This window comes from Emys orbicularis, chromosome 20 (genome assembly GCF_028017835.1).
Source record: "Emys orbicularis isolate rEmyOrb1 chromosome 20, rEmyOrb1.hap1, whole genome shotgun sequence".
NCBI lineage: Eukaryota > Metazoa > Chordata > Testudines > Emydidae > Emys > Emys orbicularis.
The window spans coordinates 321,944-339,520 of record NC_088702.1 but is presented as its reverse complement, the minus strand read 5'-3'; the positions used below and the strand labels follow the sequence as shown (position 1 = coordinate 339,520).

At 47.1% G+C, this 17,577-nt stretch overlaps 1 protein-coding gene across 1 annotated transcript in view; it reads right to left on the bottom strand.

Annotated features, from left to right (window-relative positions):
* The window catches only part of ASH1L (ASH1 like histone lysine methyltransferase), a 145,030-nt gene that overhangs the window by 32,178 nt on the left and 95,275 nt on the right, over positions 1-17,577 (bottom strand). The window contains exon 8 of the mRNA XM_065419824.1: positions 2,600-2,694. Coding sequence (XP_065275896.1) covers positions 2,600-2,694 — 95 coding nt within the window. The remainder of the gene's footprint in view (positions 1-2,599; positions 2,695-17,577) is intronic.

The following is a 17,577-nucleotide window of genomic DNA, read 5'->3' as shown; positions in this document are numbered from 1 at the left end:
AGTAAAGTTATCTGGCAGAGAATTAAACCTTGTAACACTATTCTGTAGTTAAACCACTCTCCAGCTACCCAATACAGAGTAATTAAAGCTGCCTTATCTTTATTGCAGAAGTTTGTTTGTGTCTGCTGGTACAAATAAACTGGAGGTCGTGGCTTTGTGTGGAAAAAAGAGAAAAGGATCATTGCATTGCATACTAAATCTGAGCCTCTAGGGAGACAGTTCAATTGTGGGACAAAGCCACATGAACTAATAAAAAAAGGAGGAACTTATTGAGAAAGTTCACAAATTTCTTGTTATCTTTAATTCTGAAATTTGAATTCTTAAAAGTTCATGGTTATTGATTTACACATGAAGATCTATCATATCCTTCAGCTGCTGTTTTATTAAATAAGCTAACTTACAACACAACACACAAGGGGTTGGCTAAGGGAGACATTCTAATCAAACAAAAACATTTGGTGGCACAAACATTCTGTCTGAACAATGCAAAGTTCCCTACAAACCCCTTTTCCCAGTGTAATGTTGCAATACAAATCAATAGAACACAGGGAGTTTACACCTATTAATCCTGGGGGAATTCTGCGCCACTGCGCATGCGCAAAATTTATGTCCCCCACATATTTCTTTGCTCCCCTGCAGAAAAATCACTTTCTGATGGGGAAGCAAAGGGAAGCCACAAGAGCGGTCATGCAACCCTCCCCCAATAGTATGTTTCGGGTGCCCAGGGCAGTTGACAGAGATGCAAATCACTGTGGGTCAGGAGGCGGAACTGGGGAAGGCCTGGCTGGTGGCTCCTACCCTGTGCCGGGCTCAGCTGCTAGTCCGCGCTGGGCTGGGAAGGATGGGACTTCCCCTTCCCCTGCACAGCATCCGGGGCCAGGTCAGACCCACCCCCAGATTTCTTCCCCGGCTGCAGGAAGCTCTGCAAACTCCCCCTCCCCCTCTGCGTCCTACACCCTTTGCTCCTCAGCTGCAAGGGGAAGGATCCCAGTACAGTGAGCTGTTCTCCCATCCGCCCAACCCCCATGCATTCAAACCCCCTCATACCCAGACCCTCCCGCTGAGCCTCACCCCCCCCGCACTCAGAACCCCCTGATGAGCCCCACTTCCCCTGCATCTGGACCACCCAGATCCCCACCTCACCAAGCCCCAACCAGTTGCACCTGGATCCCCACCACACTGAGCACCACTCCCCCAGCATCTGAACCCTGTACTAAGCCCCCCACACTGAGACCCCCCCGGCCGATCTCCATACCCCCCACACCAAGACTCCCCTCCCCACTGAGCCCCAACCACCTTCACCTGGACCCCCCTGCAAAGTCCCATTACCATTGCACCCAGAACCCCCCAACATGTGATCTCCCACCTCTGTGCAGCCAGTGACCTGTGCTTCCCAATGCCATGCTGGAGCCTCCGCATTTATTTGACAAATAAAATTTGCAGAATTTTAAAATATTGTGCACAGAATTTTAATTTTTTTGGCGCAGGATGTCCTCAGGAGTAACCTATGTGTTCTGCTCAGTGCTCTAGACAATTGTGTTCAAAAGTCATTTTAGATTGGTTGCTGCTATACTGGGAAGTGACCTGTTTCTGAAAGTCCTCAGTCTGGAAGTCCTATGTCAAACTATAAACTAGTTTGAAGCAGTATAATCTAGTTGTCTGAGTATGTGACTAAGAGCCAAGAATTTGCTGAGTTCTAATCCTAATGCTACCACTAGCACATTGTGGGTAAAACTGACCTTTGTGAAAGAGCGTCAGCACAAGACCGATCCATCACTTAAGTCTTATTTAAACTCTCAAAATAAGACTGAAGTGATGCACAGGTCTTGCACTTGCCTTCTGCACAAAGGTGAATTTCAACCTGCGTGACTTTGAGCAAGTGACTTAACCTCTCTGTACCTACTCTTTCCTCATCTAGAAAGTGGAAGCTAAAAACCTTCACAGGTATGTGGGAAGGATTTATTAAATATTTGTGTGGGTTTTTTTTTAAGAGATGTAACAAGTGTTCATTATTTTACTGGTTTCCATCCTACTTTAATACTGGTTTGAAAAGAAAATTATTGTACAACATTTAAGCAAAGTATATAATGTTTAAAGAATAACATTTATTTTCTGATTAATAAACCAGTATGAAAACTAGATTAAGATCTTGACAATGTAGAGTAAACAGAAAAATTGCAAACAATAAAATCCAAACAATAATTGAAGAAAAGCTTTTATTGTATTTCTCATCCAGTCCATCTTGTTCCCTTAGACCTCTGAATGATGAAAGCATTCAGAGTCTGAATCAAATGAGTTTGATACAATTTTGGGGGCAAGAAACTTTGGTTATTGAAGAGCTACAAAGCAATTTCTAACGCACAGAATGCCCTTCAGTCTGAACTGTTAGACTGAAGACAGTTCACAGAGAACAGAGGAGTGAGTATGAGTTCTGACAGTTAAAAAGTAGGTGAAATGAGTGACCCTACAAGAAAAAGGCAGAAAAAAATGGGGAGGAAAAGGAGAGAAAGAACAGACAATCTAAATGGAGAAGTTTAACCGCCAACCTGAGGAGTGGCACTTGATTCTCAGCAATAGAAAACATACTTGAAGTACTCACCAACATGAATAGGAGCTGGGAACAATCCATGTTCATGTTCTCCAGGAGTGTACTCCAGCTTCTCTTTCTTTAATTGGATCAGGCGGCTCTTTGGGCTGAGAATGAGAGGCAGAAAGAAGCAGAGAAAGCCAGAGTGAGAGAGTTTTATCACTTGTGAAAACACCACTTTCTATGCTAATGAAGGTATTAATCCTCTAGTCTGTCAGACAGTAATGGTCTGTACCACTTTTCTGGACCTCTACCACTCTTGAAAATCAGGCCTTTTCTTGGATTCAGGGCTTCTGAAGGTCAGGCCACTTGTATTTCAGTGTCTATATATGAATGTAGGTATCTTTAGGCATACTATTTTGAAAATTGTAACCTGGACTCATATAGGTTATTTTTATATGTCATATTTACATGGACTAAAGAAGATACAAACTCCAAAAGCCTAAATCAACTTTCCAAGATGTTTTCCAAGTAGATCTAACCCACCTGTTTCAAGACTAATGGTCAAAATTATTTTTAATTGTATAATTTCTTTGTGGACAATACTTAAAGGGAAAAGATCGACTTGAAAAATCACATTTCCATCTGAATATTTGTACCTACAGTTGTTATAAGTAATGTCCAAGATTACTAGAACAAAAAAGGTAAGAGATTAAATAAAATAATATACTCTTTTTCCAGTTTGCTTAGTTAGTGCATTTGATAGCATTTTGTGTATAGTCAGTTTCATTGTTTTATTGACTGCATATGCCCTCCTCCAAACCCTTCAAGAGGTTGTTAACCAATAAAACAGCAGAAGAGCTGAAACTAAACAGACAGAAAACCAGCAGAGGAAAAGGGGAGGGAAAGAAGTGAGTCTGAGCACATTTGGTATTGTAGATCTAAGGCATGCTCAACAGGCCCATCTAAACATGAACAGGGGGACAGAAAAATTCTAACTTTTATTTAAAGAAATTTTTTTAAAGAACATACCATGGCATAGTATTTAAAGGGTACTCAATCAGAAAATGGAATGTTTAGTCATCAGTTAAAAAAACCCAACTTGACATTGATACCAGAGTTTAAAGCAGGGGTGGGCAAACTTTTTGGACCGAGGGCCACATCGGGGTTGCGAAACAGTATGGAGGGCTGGGTAGGGAAGGCATAAAGTTAAGCATGTGCATGATTTTTTGCAGGTTTGGGACCGAAATAAATAAGAAAAACAAAAAGGTGGGAAAAAATATTAACTCAATTCTACATATGGAGAATTGAGACAGAGAGATTAAGTGACTTGCCAAGGTCACAGAGGAAGTCTATGGCAGAGCAGGGAAGTGAACATGAAGTCCCAAGGCAGCACCTTATGCACAGAACCATTCCTCCCCCTCTTTTACATTATTATTGTACTTAGCTCTTAGTGCCTTTCATCCAAGCACTTTATTACCTGAGAAAAAATTAGGATGATCCCCATCCTATAGACGAGGAAACTGAGGCACGGGTAGATTAAGCAACTTTCCCAATATCACACACTGAATCAGGGGCAGATGCAGGAATGGAACTGAAGTCCCATCACTCCCAGTCCATTGTTCTACCTACTAGATACACTTACATTTGTTACTTAATTCCAAGTATATATCCAACTTTGCTTCAAACTCATTTATGCATTTGCTTCTACATCATTATTTTTTGACAGTGTTACTGGCCTAGTGGATAAGGTGGAAGCAGATGATGTGCTATATGTTGATTTTAGTAAGTCTTTTGACACAGTCCCATGTGACATTCTCATAAGCAAACTAGGGAAATGTGGCCTAAGTGAAATTACCACAAGGTGGTGCACAACTGGTTGAAAGATCATAGTCAAAAAGTGTAGTTATCAACGGTTTGCTGCCAGACTGTGAGGGTGTATCTAGTGGGGCCTCGCAGAGGTCCGTCCTGGGTCTGATACTATTAAATATTATAATTAATTACTTGGATAATGAAGTAGAGAGTATGCTTATCAAATTTGCAGATGACACCAAGCTGGGATGGGTTGCAAGCACTTTGGAGGACAGGATTAGAATTCAAAACTGCCCTGACAATTGGAAAATTGGTCTGAAATCCACAACATGAAATTCAATAAAGACAAGTGCAAAGTACTTCACTTAGGAAGGAAAAATCAAATGCACAATTACAAAATGGGGAATAATTGGGTATGTGGTAGTACCATTGATAAAGATCTGGTGGTTACAGTGGATCACAAATTGAATGAGTCAACAATGTGAAGGAGTTGTGGAAAAGGCTAATATTTGGGAGTGTATTGACAAGAGTGTTGTATGTAAGATACTAGAGCAGGGGTAGGCAACCTGCGGCACGTGAGCTGATTTTCAGTGGCACTCACATTGCCCGGGTCCTGGCCACCAGTCCAGGGGGCTCTGCATTTTAATTTAATTTTAAATGAAGCTTCTTAAACATTTTTAAAACCTTATTTACTTTACATACAACAATAGTTTAGTAATATATTATAGACTTATAGAAAGAGACCTTCTAAAAACGTTAAAATGTATGACTGGCACACGAAGCCTTCAATCAAAGTGAATAAATGAAGACTCGGCACACCACTTCTGAAAGGCTGCTGACCCCTGTACTAGATGTTACTGTCTTGCTCTACTCAGCACTAGTGAGGCCTCAGCTGGAGTATTGGGCACCACACTTCTGGAAAGATGTGGACCGACTGAAAAGAGTCCAAAGGTGACCAACAAAAATGATAAGGTTTAGAAAATCTGACCTCCGAGAAAAGATGAAAAACAACAACAACCAGGACATGTTTAGTCTCGATAAAAGAAGACTGAAGGGGGACCTGAGAACAATCTTCAAGTATGTTAAGGTCTGCTATAAAGAGGATGGTGATCAATAGTTCTCCATGTCCACTGAAGATAAAAAGGAAGTAATGGGCTTAATCTGCAGCAAGGGCGATTTAGGTTAAATATTAGGAAAAGCTTTCTAACTATAAAAAACGGTTACTTACCTTCTGTAACTGCTGTTCTTCGAGATGTGTTGTTCACGTCCATTACACATTAGGTGTGCGCGCGCCGCGTGCACGAACGTCGGAAACTTTTCCCTCAGCGGCTCCCGTCGGGTCTCCCCTCCTGCCAGAGCGGCGCCTCGCTCTAGCGTATATATATCCCTGCCGGCCCGACCCTCCCTCGGTTCCTTCTTGCCGGTGACTCCGACAGAGGGGAAGGAGGGTGGGAAGTGTAATGGACGTGAACAACACATCTCGAAGAACAACAGTTACAGAAGGTAAGTAACCGTTTTTTCTTCTTCGAGTGATTGTTCATGTCCATTACACATTAGGTGACTCACAAGCTTACCATTGGAGGAGGGTAGGAGTCAAGGAATAACTGATTGAAGCACAGCCCTGCCGACAACCGCATCCTCTCTGGTCTGATGATGGATCGCGTAGTGGGCTGTGAACGTATGCACCGACGACAAGGTGTCTGCTTTGCAGATTTCCTGGAGCGGAACCTGTGCCAAGAAGGCCGCCGAGGACGCTTGGGCCCTAGTTGAGTGAGCCCTGATCTCCGGGGCTGGTACGTTGGCGAGCTCGTAGCACGTGCGTATGCAAAGCACAATCCATGCCGACAAGCGTTGCGTCGAAATAGGTTGGCCTCTCATTCGCTCCGCAACGGCAATAAACAGCTGAGTCGATTTGTGGAATGGCCTGGTGCGGTCTAGATAAAACGCCAAGGCCCGAAGGACATCAAGGGTATGCAGGCTGCGGTGGCTTGGGTCCGTATGGGGCTTGGGGAAGAACACCGGTAAACAAATGTCCTGCCCCATATGAAAATGCGTGACCACTTTTGGAAGGAATTTAGGGTGTGGCCTCAGTTGCACCTTATCCTTATAAAAAACTGTATAAGGAGGCTCCGAAGTGAGGGCTCTCAATTCTGATACCCTCCTAGCCGATGTGATAGCCACGAGAAACGCTACCTTCCATGAGAGGTGCAGGAGGGAGCAAGAGGCTAGGGGTTCAAAGGGCGGCCCCATGAGCTTAGTGAGGACCAGGTTGAGGTTCCACGCAGGGACCGGTGGGCGCGAGTAGGGAAACACCCTCTCCAACCCCTTGAGGAATCGGACTACTGTGGGGTTGGAGAACACCGAAACCCCCAACTCCCCAGGGTGGAACGCCGATATGGCAGCCAGATGCACCTTAATTGAGGCGGGGGCGAGCCCTTGATGCTTGAGGTGTAGCAAGTAGTCTAGAATTGATGGGATTGAGGCCTGCAGAGGCCGGATGTGGTGAGGCTCACACTAGTGGGAGAACCGTTTCCATTTGGCAAGGTAGGTCGCTCTTGTGGAGGGCTTTCTACTACCAAGGAGGACTTGCTGGACCTCATGAGAGCACCCGTGCTCCATATCGTTTAGCCAGAGAGAAACCACGCCGTGAGATGTAGCGACGGTAGGTTCGGGTGGAGTAGGCGACCTCGGTCTTGCGTGATGAGGTCGTGATGGAGGGGGAGGGTTATCGGAGTGGTCATGGACAGTTCCAACAGGGACGTGAACCAGTGCTGACATGGCCACGCCGGGGCGATAAGGATGACTGTCGCCTTGTCCCTGCGGGTTTTGAGGAGGACCCTGTGGATGAGCGGGAATGGGGGGAAGGCATACCTCAGGCTCCCGCCCCACGGGATTGCGAAGGCATCTGCCAATGAGCCCGGACTGCGGTTCTGGAATGAACAAAACTGGGGGCATTGGCTGTTGTCCTCGGTGGCGAAGAGATCCACCTGGGGAAACCCCCACCTCCGGAAGATTGAACGCAGGACGTCCTGCCTCAACATCCACTCGTGCATGAGATAGGACCGGCTGAGGCGGTCCGCTAACCCGTTTTGGACCCCCGGGAGATAAGTCGCTAGTAGGTGGACTGAATGGGCTATGCAGAAGTCCCAGAGGCGGAGTGCCTCGTGACAGAGGGGAGAGGACCGGGACCCGCCCTGCTTGTTTATGTAGAACATGGCGGTAGTGTTGTCCGTCAGAACCGACACGCTGTGGCCTCTTATGATAGCGTGAAAGGTCTGGCAGGCGAGGCGAACCGCCCTTAGCTCTTTCAGGTTGATATGAAGCAACTTTTCTTCCCCGGACCACAAGCCCTGAGTGCGCAGGTCCCCCAGGTGCGCCCCCCAACCCAGGTCCGACGCGTCTGTTACTAACGTCAGAACGGGCTGCAGGGCGGCGAAAGGGACCCCCGTGCAAACCTGCTGCCGATCGAGCCACCAACGGAGGGCGTTCGACACCCAAGCCAGGATCGTAACGACCAGGTCTAAGGGGTCTCTGTTGGGGCAATATGCTTGGGCCAGCCACAACTGCAGCGGCCTGAGTCTGAGGCGTGCGTGTCCGACTACGTGGGTGCAGGCCGCCATGTGCCCCAAGAGTTGTAAGCAACATCTGGCCGTGGTCGTGGGGAATTGCTGGATGGAGCTCACGGCCTTCTGAATGGCCAGGAACCTCGATACGGGAAGACTCGCCCGTGCCGCCACTGAGTCCAGGACTGCCCCTATGAAGTCCAGCCTCTGCGTGGGGACCAGTGATGACTTGGGTACATTGACCAGTAGACCGAGTTCGTGGAACACCTGTAGCGTCAATGTCACATGGGAGCGAACCTCGGCCTCCGACCGGCCCGCTAGGAGCCAGTCGTCCAAGTATGGGTAGACGCGCATCCTTCTTTTTCGAAGAAAGGCTGCTACCACGGACATGCATTTCGCGAATACGCGCGGGGCTGTTGCCAGGCCGAAGGGCAAAACTGTAAATTGGAAATGGCGCTGGTTGATAGTGAAGCGCAGAAACTGCCGGTGGGCCGGGCGGATGGCGATGTGAAAGTAGGCATCTTTCATATCGAGGGCAGCGTACCAATCCCCCGGATCCAGGGATGGAATGATGGTACCAAGGGAGACCATACGGAAACGTGGTTTGAGCAAGTACTTGTTTAGCTTGCGTAGGTCCAGGATAGGACGGAGGCCCCCTTTCGCTTTGGGAATGAGGAAGTATCTTGAATAGAACCCTTTCCCCTTGAGGTCCGGAGGAACCTCTTCCACCGTTCCTACTGTGAGGAGGGTCTGTACCTCCTGCAAGAGGAGTTGCTCATGAGAGGGGTCCCTGAAGAGGGACGGGGGTGGGGGGTGGGAGGGAGGGGGCGAGGAGAACTGAAGGGTGTAGCCCGCCTCCACCGTGCGTAGGACCCAGCGGTCCGATGTTATACGTGACCAAGCACGGTAAAAATGGGACAGGCGGTCCCTGAAACACAGGGGGGGATCCCGAATAGAGGTTGGTACACTGTCCTCGATCGCAGCTTCAAAACCCTTGTTTGTTTCCCGGCTGCGGTTTGTTTTGGCCCTGATTTTGGCCTTGGTTAGGCGTGTTGTTGCGTCTACGCCTGTTATCCCTGCCCCTCCTGCGGTACGGTTCCTGTCTAGGGAACGAGGGTGGTACTGCCTCTGCGGAGGTTGGGGCTTGAAGGGCTTCCTCTGCGTCACTGGGGTGTGCATCCCCAACGACTTGAGGGTAGCTCGAGAGTCCTTGAGGCTATGTAGTCTGGCGTCCGTTTGGTCCGAAAACAAGCCTGAACCCTTGAACGGAAGGTCTTGGAGGGTGTTTTGCACCTCTGGGGGAAGGCCGGAAGCCTGCAGCCATGCCGAGCATCTCATTACCACTCCTGACGCGACTGTCCTAGCGGCTGCGTCAGTGGAGTCAAGTGAGGCCTGTAAGGAGGTTTTGGCTACCGCCTTCCCTTCATCTACTATGGCAGCAAACTCGGGTTGCGAGCCCTGAGGCAAGGCTTCCTTGAACTTGGACACCGATGCCCAGGAGTTGAAATTGTGCCTGTTCAGGATCGCTTGTTGGTTCGCGATCCGCAGCTGGAGGCCTCCGGACGAGTAGACCTTTCTCCCAAATAAGTCCAAGCGTTTTGCCTCCTTGGCCTTGGGGGCCGGGGCCTGTTGGCCATGTCGCTCCCGTTCATTGACCGCAGAGACGACCAGCGAACATGGGGTTGGATGGGAGAATAGGAAATCAAACCCCTTGGATGGGGCGAAGTATTTCCTCTCTACGCCCTTTGCGGTAGGCGCCGTGGAGGCTGGTGTTTGCCATACAGTCTTATAATTAGATTGGACCGTTTTTATGAGCGGGAGCGCGATCCTGGAGGGGCCCTCCGGGCTTAGAATGTCAACCATAGGGTCTTCCTGCTCGACAGTTTCCTCTGCCTGCAACCCCAAATTGAGGGCTACTCGGCGGAGAAGGTCCTGGTGTGCCTGATGGTCAATCGGGGGAGGACCGGACACTGTTGTGCCCGCCACGGCTTCGTCTGGTGAGGAGGAGGAGGTCATGGCCTTTTGTGCGTCCTCTTCCTCCTGCAACTCCTCATCAGCAGGGTGCTCCTCCGGAGTGCGTTCCCTGACGTGGGCCTGGGACGGTGCCGGGCTCGGTGCCGAGTCAGCCCTTTCCCTTTCTGGCGGCCTGGAGACCGTGGCCTCTTTGCGGGAGGGTGGGCGCCACCGTGGGGAGCGGGACCGGTGTCCTGAGGGGCCCGATCTCGAGGTCCTGGAAGGGGGGCCTTGTTGGTGGTAGGCCCAAGGGGTCCAGAATGGCCATTGCCCTGGGTGGCCCCACTGTGGTTGCCAAGAGGCTTCGTGCTCCCTACTGGCCTGCGCGCTGTGGGCATATTTGCTGGAATGGCCCGAGTCCACCTCCGAAACTATGGACGGTGATCTAGAGGGCCACGGCGGTGCCGTGGGGCGGTGCCGGTCCGGGGTCGGAGAGCGGTGCCTTCGTGACCAGGACCGGGAGTAGCGCCGTGCTGACCTGGACCTGGATCGGTACCGGTGGCCCCGGGACCAGGAACGGCTGCGGGAGGACGGTCTCAGGGATCGCGCAACCGAAACGTCCCGGTGCCTGCTCGAGCAGGGCTGCTGGGCCGGTGCCTCGCGCCTGTTGGGGCCCGACGGTTGTGCGGCCCGCTGCGCAGAGGGAAGCCGGGAGTCCACCGAGGCGGAGCTCGACCGGGATCGGCGCCGCGAACGGTGCCAAGATGGCGACCGTGATGGGCGCATCATCGCCGGCTTGCCTTTGGATGGCAGTCTCGGTGGAATGTCCATAGCGCGGAGGGTGCCTTCAGTGGACAATTCAATGAGGTCCTTTGCTGCCTCAAATGTGTCCGGGGCGGAGGGCTGTTCCAACAGTTCCTCCAGCCCTTCCTCCTCACTCGACGCGCCTATCCCGGGGCTCGACGGGCCTTTCGGCGCCGGAGCCACTGGCACCGGGATCTGTGCTGGGACCGCAATGGCCTTAGTAGCACTTGCGGTCTTCGCGGGTGCTACCCTCTTGTGCGGGGAGCGTCCTCGGGCCTTGGGTTGGCCCTTCGACTTAGCCGGCGAAGAGGACCGGTGCCGGAGGTGTTCCCTCTGAGTCGGTGCCGCAGGCTTAGGTTGCCCCGCCGGCGTCGGATCACGAACCGATGCCGGGGCACTCCGCACCGAGGTTGACGGTGCCGTTGAAGTGGAGGGCTGTAACGCCGACTCCATGAGCAGCTGCTTAAGGCGAAAGTCTCTCTCTTTCTTAGTCCTGGGCTTGAAAGCCTTACAGATCTTGCAGCGCTCCTTTTGGTGTGCTTCCCCCAGGCAACGGAGACACGAGTCGTGTGTATCGCTCAATGGCATAGGCTTGCGGCACATGGCACAAGCCTTGAAGCCTTGGGCGTGCGGCATGCCCCGCCGCCCAGGGCCAGTGCCGGGGTTGGCCAAACACCTAACAGAAAGAAGTTTAAGTCTTTGTAAAGAACTGATAACTGCTAGCTTAACACTAACTACTAACGACCTGATAACTGTAACACTAATTACTATGCTAAGGGACACTCTCAGATGAGAGACAGAGTTGTTCCAGCCACGGACGGTAAGAAGGAACTGAGGGAGGGTCGGGCCGGCAGGGATATATATACGCTAGAGCGAGGCGCCACTCCGGCGGGAGGGGAGACCCTGCAGGCCCGACGGGAGCCGCTGAGGGAAAAGTTTCCGACGTTCGTGCACACGGCGCGCGCACACCTAATGTGTAATGGACGTGAACAATCACTTGAAGAAGAAGGGTGGTTACGTTCTGGAATAAGCTTCCAAGGGAGGTTGTGGAATTCCCATCATTGGAGGTTTTTGGGAACATACTGAACAAACACCTGTCAGAAATGGTTTAGGAGGTTTACTTGGTCCTGCCTCAGCATAGGGGACTGGACTAGATGACTTCTTGAGGTCCCTTCCAGTCCTCCAAGCAGTTAATAAAAATACTGAATTGTACTGGACCCAAGACAGACCCCTGTGATCTGATATGTCCCCCAGGTTTGACAGTGAACCATTGGATAACTACTCTGTGTATGGTCTTTCAACCAATTTTGCACCCACCTTATAGTAATTTCACTTAGACCACATTTCCCTAGTTTACTTATGATGTATGTAGCCCACCATCATGTTGGTTCTCTTTTAGCATTCATGAATATTACACACCACCAACCTTCACCCACTTTCTTTCTCTGTGTCATCTAAGTTATAATGAATATTCCAAATTTTGGTTAGATATCTTCATATACATGCAAGTTTCCTGAGACTGAAAAACATCTTCCACATCACAAGTACCCAGTGAAATCATTATAGCCTCTATCATGTCAACTACCTCTCCTGTTTTCATTTCATTTGGGGCAAGACTGTGACCAGCCACTGCACCTATGTTCAAGAGCCTCCCCAACCTTTTCATCCCCTGAACAGAACCCAGCCACAATGCTGTCCATGGACTTCCCTCAGATGCAAGGACTACTCCTTGCAGCACCACCCATGGGGATTCACTTTTTTGCACACTAGCAAGTCAAGCTGAGCACATACTGCTCCCTTGAGGATGGGTAGCTCCAAGAGACATAAAACTCCTCTTGGTGGCAAAATGCTACCTGAAGATCCCTTGGAGCACATAGGCACAAGTGAGTCGTTGGACATCAAATACTGTATTGTTTGATATGATATATTCATACTGAACTTGTGAATTTTAAGCTAAGTGATGCACAATTTCTTCCCTAATAAACCATTCCAATATGTTATCTCAGACAGAATTCAGTTATTGGTCTGCAGTTAACAGCTCTCCCTTGCAAGCTTTTTCAAAAATTGGCGTATCATCTGCTTTCTTCCAATCACCAATAATCCTTACTGTATCAAACATCATATAAAATAAAGATGCCAGTGGCTCTGCCACTAACTTCTTAAAGAGGACCTGCAAAAGGTGCGTTACTTTCCCCACCTGTATAAGGGGTATAATATTTACCCACCTTTTTAATATGCTTGGAGATTCTTGGATGAAAGGTGCTTTATAAGTGCGAAGCATTATTAATTATTATTATTATTAAATATGAAAATACAAGAGTCAAACAGTTTCAGTATATTTTCTTATTATATATATAGTGCCACAGGTACACACAGTGTTTTACAGGTAAAAATAACCAGAGTACAAAGAACTTAAGAAGGGTCTGAGTTGCTAACAAAAATATGCAATTTTTCATTATAACAGCTGCTGTGCCAGACGAGTGGAGGGTAGAAAATATACTCTGCTTTACCTCCAGTACCAGGTAAACTGAGTGAATGGATAATTAAAGACAGAACTATAAAACACCTGCATGAAAAATAATAGGATAGCGACAAACCAGCATGGCTTAAATAAAGGGAAAAAATGTGTCTCTCCAATATAATAGAATTCTCTGAGTGTGTGAACAAAATAATAGATAAAGGAGGACTGAATTACAATTTATCTGGACTTTCAGAAAGTCTTCAAATAAAGACCCACTCAAGAGACTATTCAGGAAGCTAAGTGGGCATAGGGTCAGTAAGCAGAAATTGGCTGAGTCAGAAAACAAAAAGAGTAGGATAAATGATGAATTTTCAACCAGGCAGAAGTTAGCAGTGGGGTGCCCCAAAGTTCCAGACTAGAACCTGTGTTTTTTTAAAATCTCTATAAGAAGGTTCCAGGATTGGCACTGTGTGTCACTCTGAAGCCTAGAATGTCTGTTGAGTCAGTGTGAAGTGTTGGAAACAGCTACAAGGATGGTTGAGAGCTCTGTTTTTTAGATTTATCATCTTGTTCAAACATCACTGAGATTTGTATTCTGTTTCCGTCAAATTATTAAATTCTCAGCCATTTTGACTTTACAATCGACACCCTGAGACAGCATGGAGTTTCAGCTACAATAAGACATGTAGCTATGCCATGCCAAGCGGCCTAGACCACTGTGATATCAGAGGTAACAACCAATCACAACCCTTACCCTATAGCTAATTTGTATGTAACAATTTCATTGGTTGTATGAGGGAGACAACACAGGTGGTGGATTTCTTGGCCCAATTGCCAGAGTTCCTCAAAACCACCAATACAACAAAACCAGCATGCATAGTAACCCCAAACACATATAGCCCCTCACCACAGAAGATGCTCCTCATTCTCCACCTGCACAAATCAACATAAATCTCCTTGCACAACCAATGAAATTGCTGCATGCAAATTAGCTGACTGTACAAATTATATCCGTGTGACAAGATGGGATTCTAGATACAGTATATTTACTAATGACGTAGAAAAGAGGCTTAACAGTGAGATGGCAATGTTTGCAAATCGCACAAGATTATTTAGGAGAGTCAAAACTGAAGAAGACTTTGAGGAACTCCAGAGGGACCAAACTAAGGATGATGAGTGGCCAGCAGTGGCAGATGAAACTCAGTGTTGACAAATATAATAATTTAAATTAGAAGCAATAATTTGAACTATTCATGCACCTTACTCTCTAAATCAGCGGTTCTCAAACTATGGGGTGGCCTCTGAGGGAGGCATGGGCATATGTCAAGGAAGGCATCAGCTGTGTGCTTTTTTGTGAGCGTGTGAAGAGCTCTGGCTGTCAGCCCTGGATGTTGGGAGCTTGTACAGAAGGGCCGTGCACACCCAGGAGATGGGGATAACGGAGACAGACAGAGCCCTGCTACCCAGGCTTGGGCTCTCCTCCCACCCCCCGGCTCAATCCCTCACTGGGAGGCAGCCTGGGCTCAGGCTCTCCTCCTCTCCTGCCCTATTCCTCACCTGGAGGCAGCAGGCTGCGGGTTTCAGCCCCAGGGTGTCAGCAGCAACGTAGAACTAAGGGTGGCAATGGGGCGCTAAGTCTGCTGTGAAAAATGATATTCACAAATATCTTTTTACATTTCCACCCTTACTTCTGCACTGCTGCTGCTGTGGAGCTGCCTTCAGAGCTGGTTGCCCAGATAGCAGCTGCTGCTCTCCGCTCTGTTTCAGAGCTGGATGGTAGTATATGTACTTGGGGTTGGGGGGACATAAATGACTACAGACACAAATAAAGGGGGGGGGGGGCGATCAAATAAGTTTGAGAACCACTGCTTTATATTAAATGTAACCATTTTGGAAAAACAACTGAGCACCAGTGGGCATAGATCAGTGAAAGCTTCTGTTTAAAGTGCAGTGGTGGTTAATAAAGCAAACAAAATGCTAGGTTGCTACAGAAAAATAATGCTGAAAAAGGCGATGATGCCGTTATATAAATAGATGGCATGCCCTGATCTCTAGTTCTGTGTTCAGTTCTGGTCAACTATTTCTCAAAAAAGATGCAGTAGAAATTAAAAGGGTACAAGAGACAGAAGGCCAAAATTATTAAAGGCCTGGAAAGACTTCTATATGAGAAGCCACTGTAAATATTAGAGTTGTTTAGTTTAGAAAGAAGATGAATAAAAGGGAACATGATAAAAGTATATGAAATAATGAATGGCATGAGAAAGGTAAATTGTATGGCACACTTTACCATCTCATAATATAAGAACATGGGGATAGCCAAGGAAAATGAAAGGGAATCAATTTAAAACAGGTGCAAGGAAATACTTTTTTACACAGAAATCAATTAGCCCATAAAACTCATTGCCACAAAATCCCACTGAGGCTAAAGCTTTAGTAGATTTTAAAAAAAGAAAAAGATTAGACATTTATATGGATAGTGAGACCAACTTCAATTACATTATATATGATAAAACATATATACATATAAATAGTCCTGCTTCAGGGCATAAGACAACTACCAACTGAAAGAGATAGGAGAAGTTTCTTACTAAGGGTATGTCTACACTACAGGATTAATCCGAATTAATATAATTCGAATTTAGGAAACCGATTTTATAAATTCGAATGTATTCGGCCACACTAGGCACCATTAATTCGGTGGTGTGCGTCCAAGCTACCGTAGTAGCATCGATTTCCAGAGCGTTGCATTGTGGGTAGCCAATAACATCTAATTGCCAATAACATCGAATTGCGGCCACACTAACCTTAATTCGGATTAACAATACCGATTTTGACGCTACTCCTCTCGTCGAGGAGGAGTACAGAAATCGAATTAAAGGGCTCTTTAATTCGAATTAAATGGCTTCGTTGTGTGGACGGGTCAAGCGTTAATTCGAATTAAAGCAGCTAAATCCGAATTAAAGTCGTAGTGTAGACCAGGCCTAAGGGCAGATTATTCTGTAATGTTGATTCTGGAGATTCTAGCCCTTCCTCTGAAGCACATAGTACTCTCCAGTAATACAGATAGGATACTGGACTTCATGAAATTCTGGTTTGGCAGTTCAGATATTACACACAAAGGGAGGATACTCTAAGGAGAAGATAAATTTTTACTTATATAAAAATGTGTGTCTGTTTCTCTGCAGTTTCTAAAGGGTTAACATTAGGTGCAAACACTACTGACTTGGAAAGGGTGTAAGATCTGGACGAGTTATCTTGGTAAGGGTGAATTTTAATGAAAAGGAAAGTTAAACACAACGTCAAGGATGAGAAGCCACAAATAATGGGAGTTCAGGTTCAAGTTTTATAAACATAAATACGGTACAAGTGAGTTCAAAGGAAAGTCTCTCATAACACCATACATCAGGAGAATGTGTTGCATAAGTCAACAGCAATATGCCCACATGTTCACACTGGGACGATAAAAGACAATGAGTTATGTTAGGTAGGAGTTTGTGGGAGGAAATGAAGGTTTTGTTTTTGTTTATATCAATGATCTTTATGGGAAGGCTTCTCTCTTTCACTTCACAAAGGCAAAATGATGGCATCTCAGAAACTCAAAAGTAGGATTCCCTGGGTGCCAATTGGGCTGCTTTCTGTGAAGATGGTTTTATCAGGGAAGAGTCAGTTTTCTTTTTGGACCAAACGTGGAAATTTAGTAAACAGATAAACCTCACTACAGATGGTAAGTGCAGTAGGAATTCCCAGCACAGAGCTGACTGTGTTCTCACAGTCACTGATACAAATGCCTGCTGGAGCCAATCTGCTGCATGTTATTGATGAGGACAAGCATCTAATTATTTCCATGCCTTACACTTTATGAAGTATTTCCCCCAGTAAGTGAGTACAAAGAACTATTCTAGCTGAAGGCGAGCATTACAGACTGGGGACTCTCCAAACAGGCAGCACATGCCACACCCATTTTCCTTCACAGACATGAGCACTAGATTAGGGCCCAGATAACTTTTCTACAGCCACCAGGGAAATGATTCCCCATGACAGTTACAACAGAACAGCTTTGATGGGAATCTGTGGAAATGACTTTTTCAGATGTAGCTAAGTAAAAATATAATCAGGGGTACCGAAGGGATGATTCCTCTCTCTATCATCCCCTCCCACAATTTGCTTTGCTTCTTTGTGGATAAATATAAAATCTCTACCTTGCAAAAACAACAAGGAGTCCGGTGGCACCTTAAAGACTAAGATTTATTTGGGCATAAGCTTTTGGGTAGGGGTTTTTTACCCACAAAAGCTTATGTCCAAATAAAACTGTTAGTCTTTAAGGTGCCATCGGACTCCTTGTTGTTTTTGTGGATACAGACTAACACGGCTACCTCTAATACTTGGCACCTTCTACCTTGCAGTTACCATTCTTCTCAGCAGTGGACTAAATGGGACTCTCTTCAAAAGCCATCAGC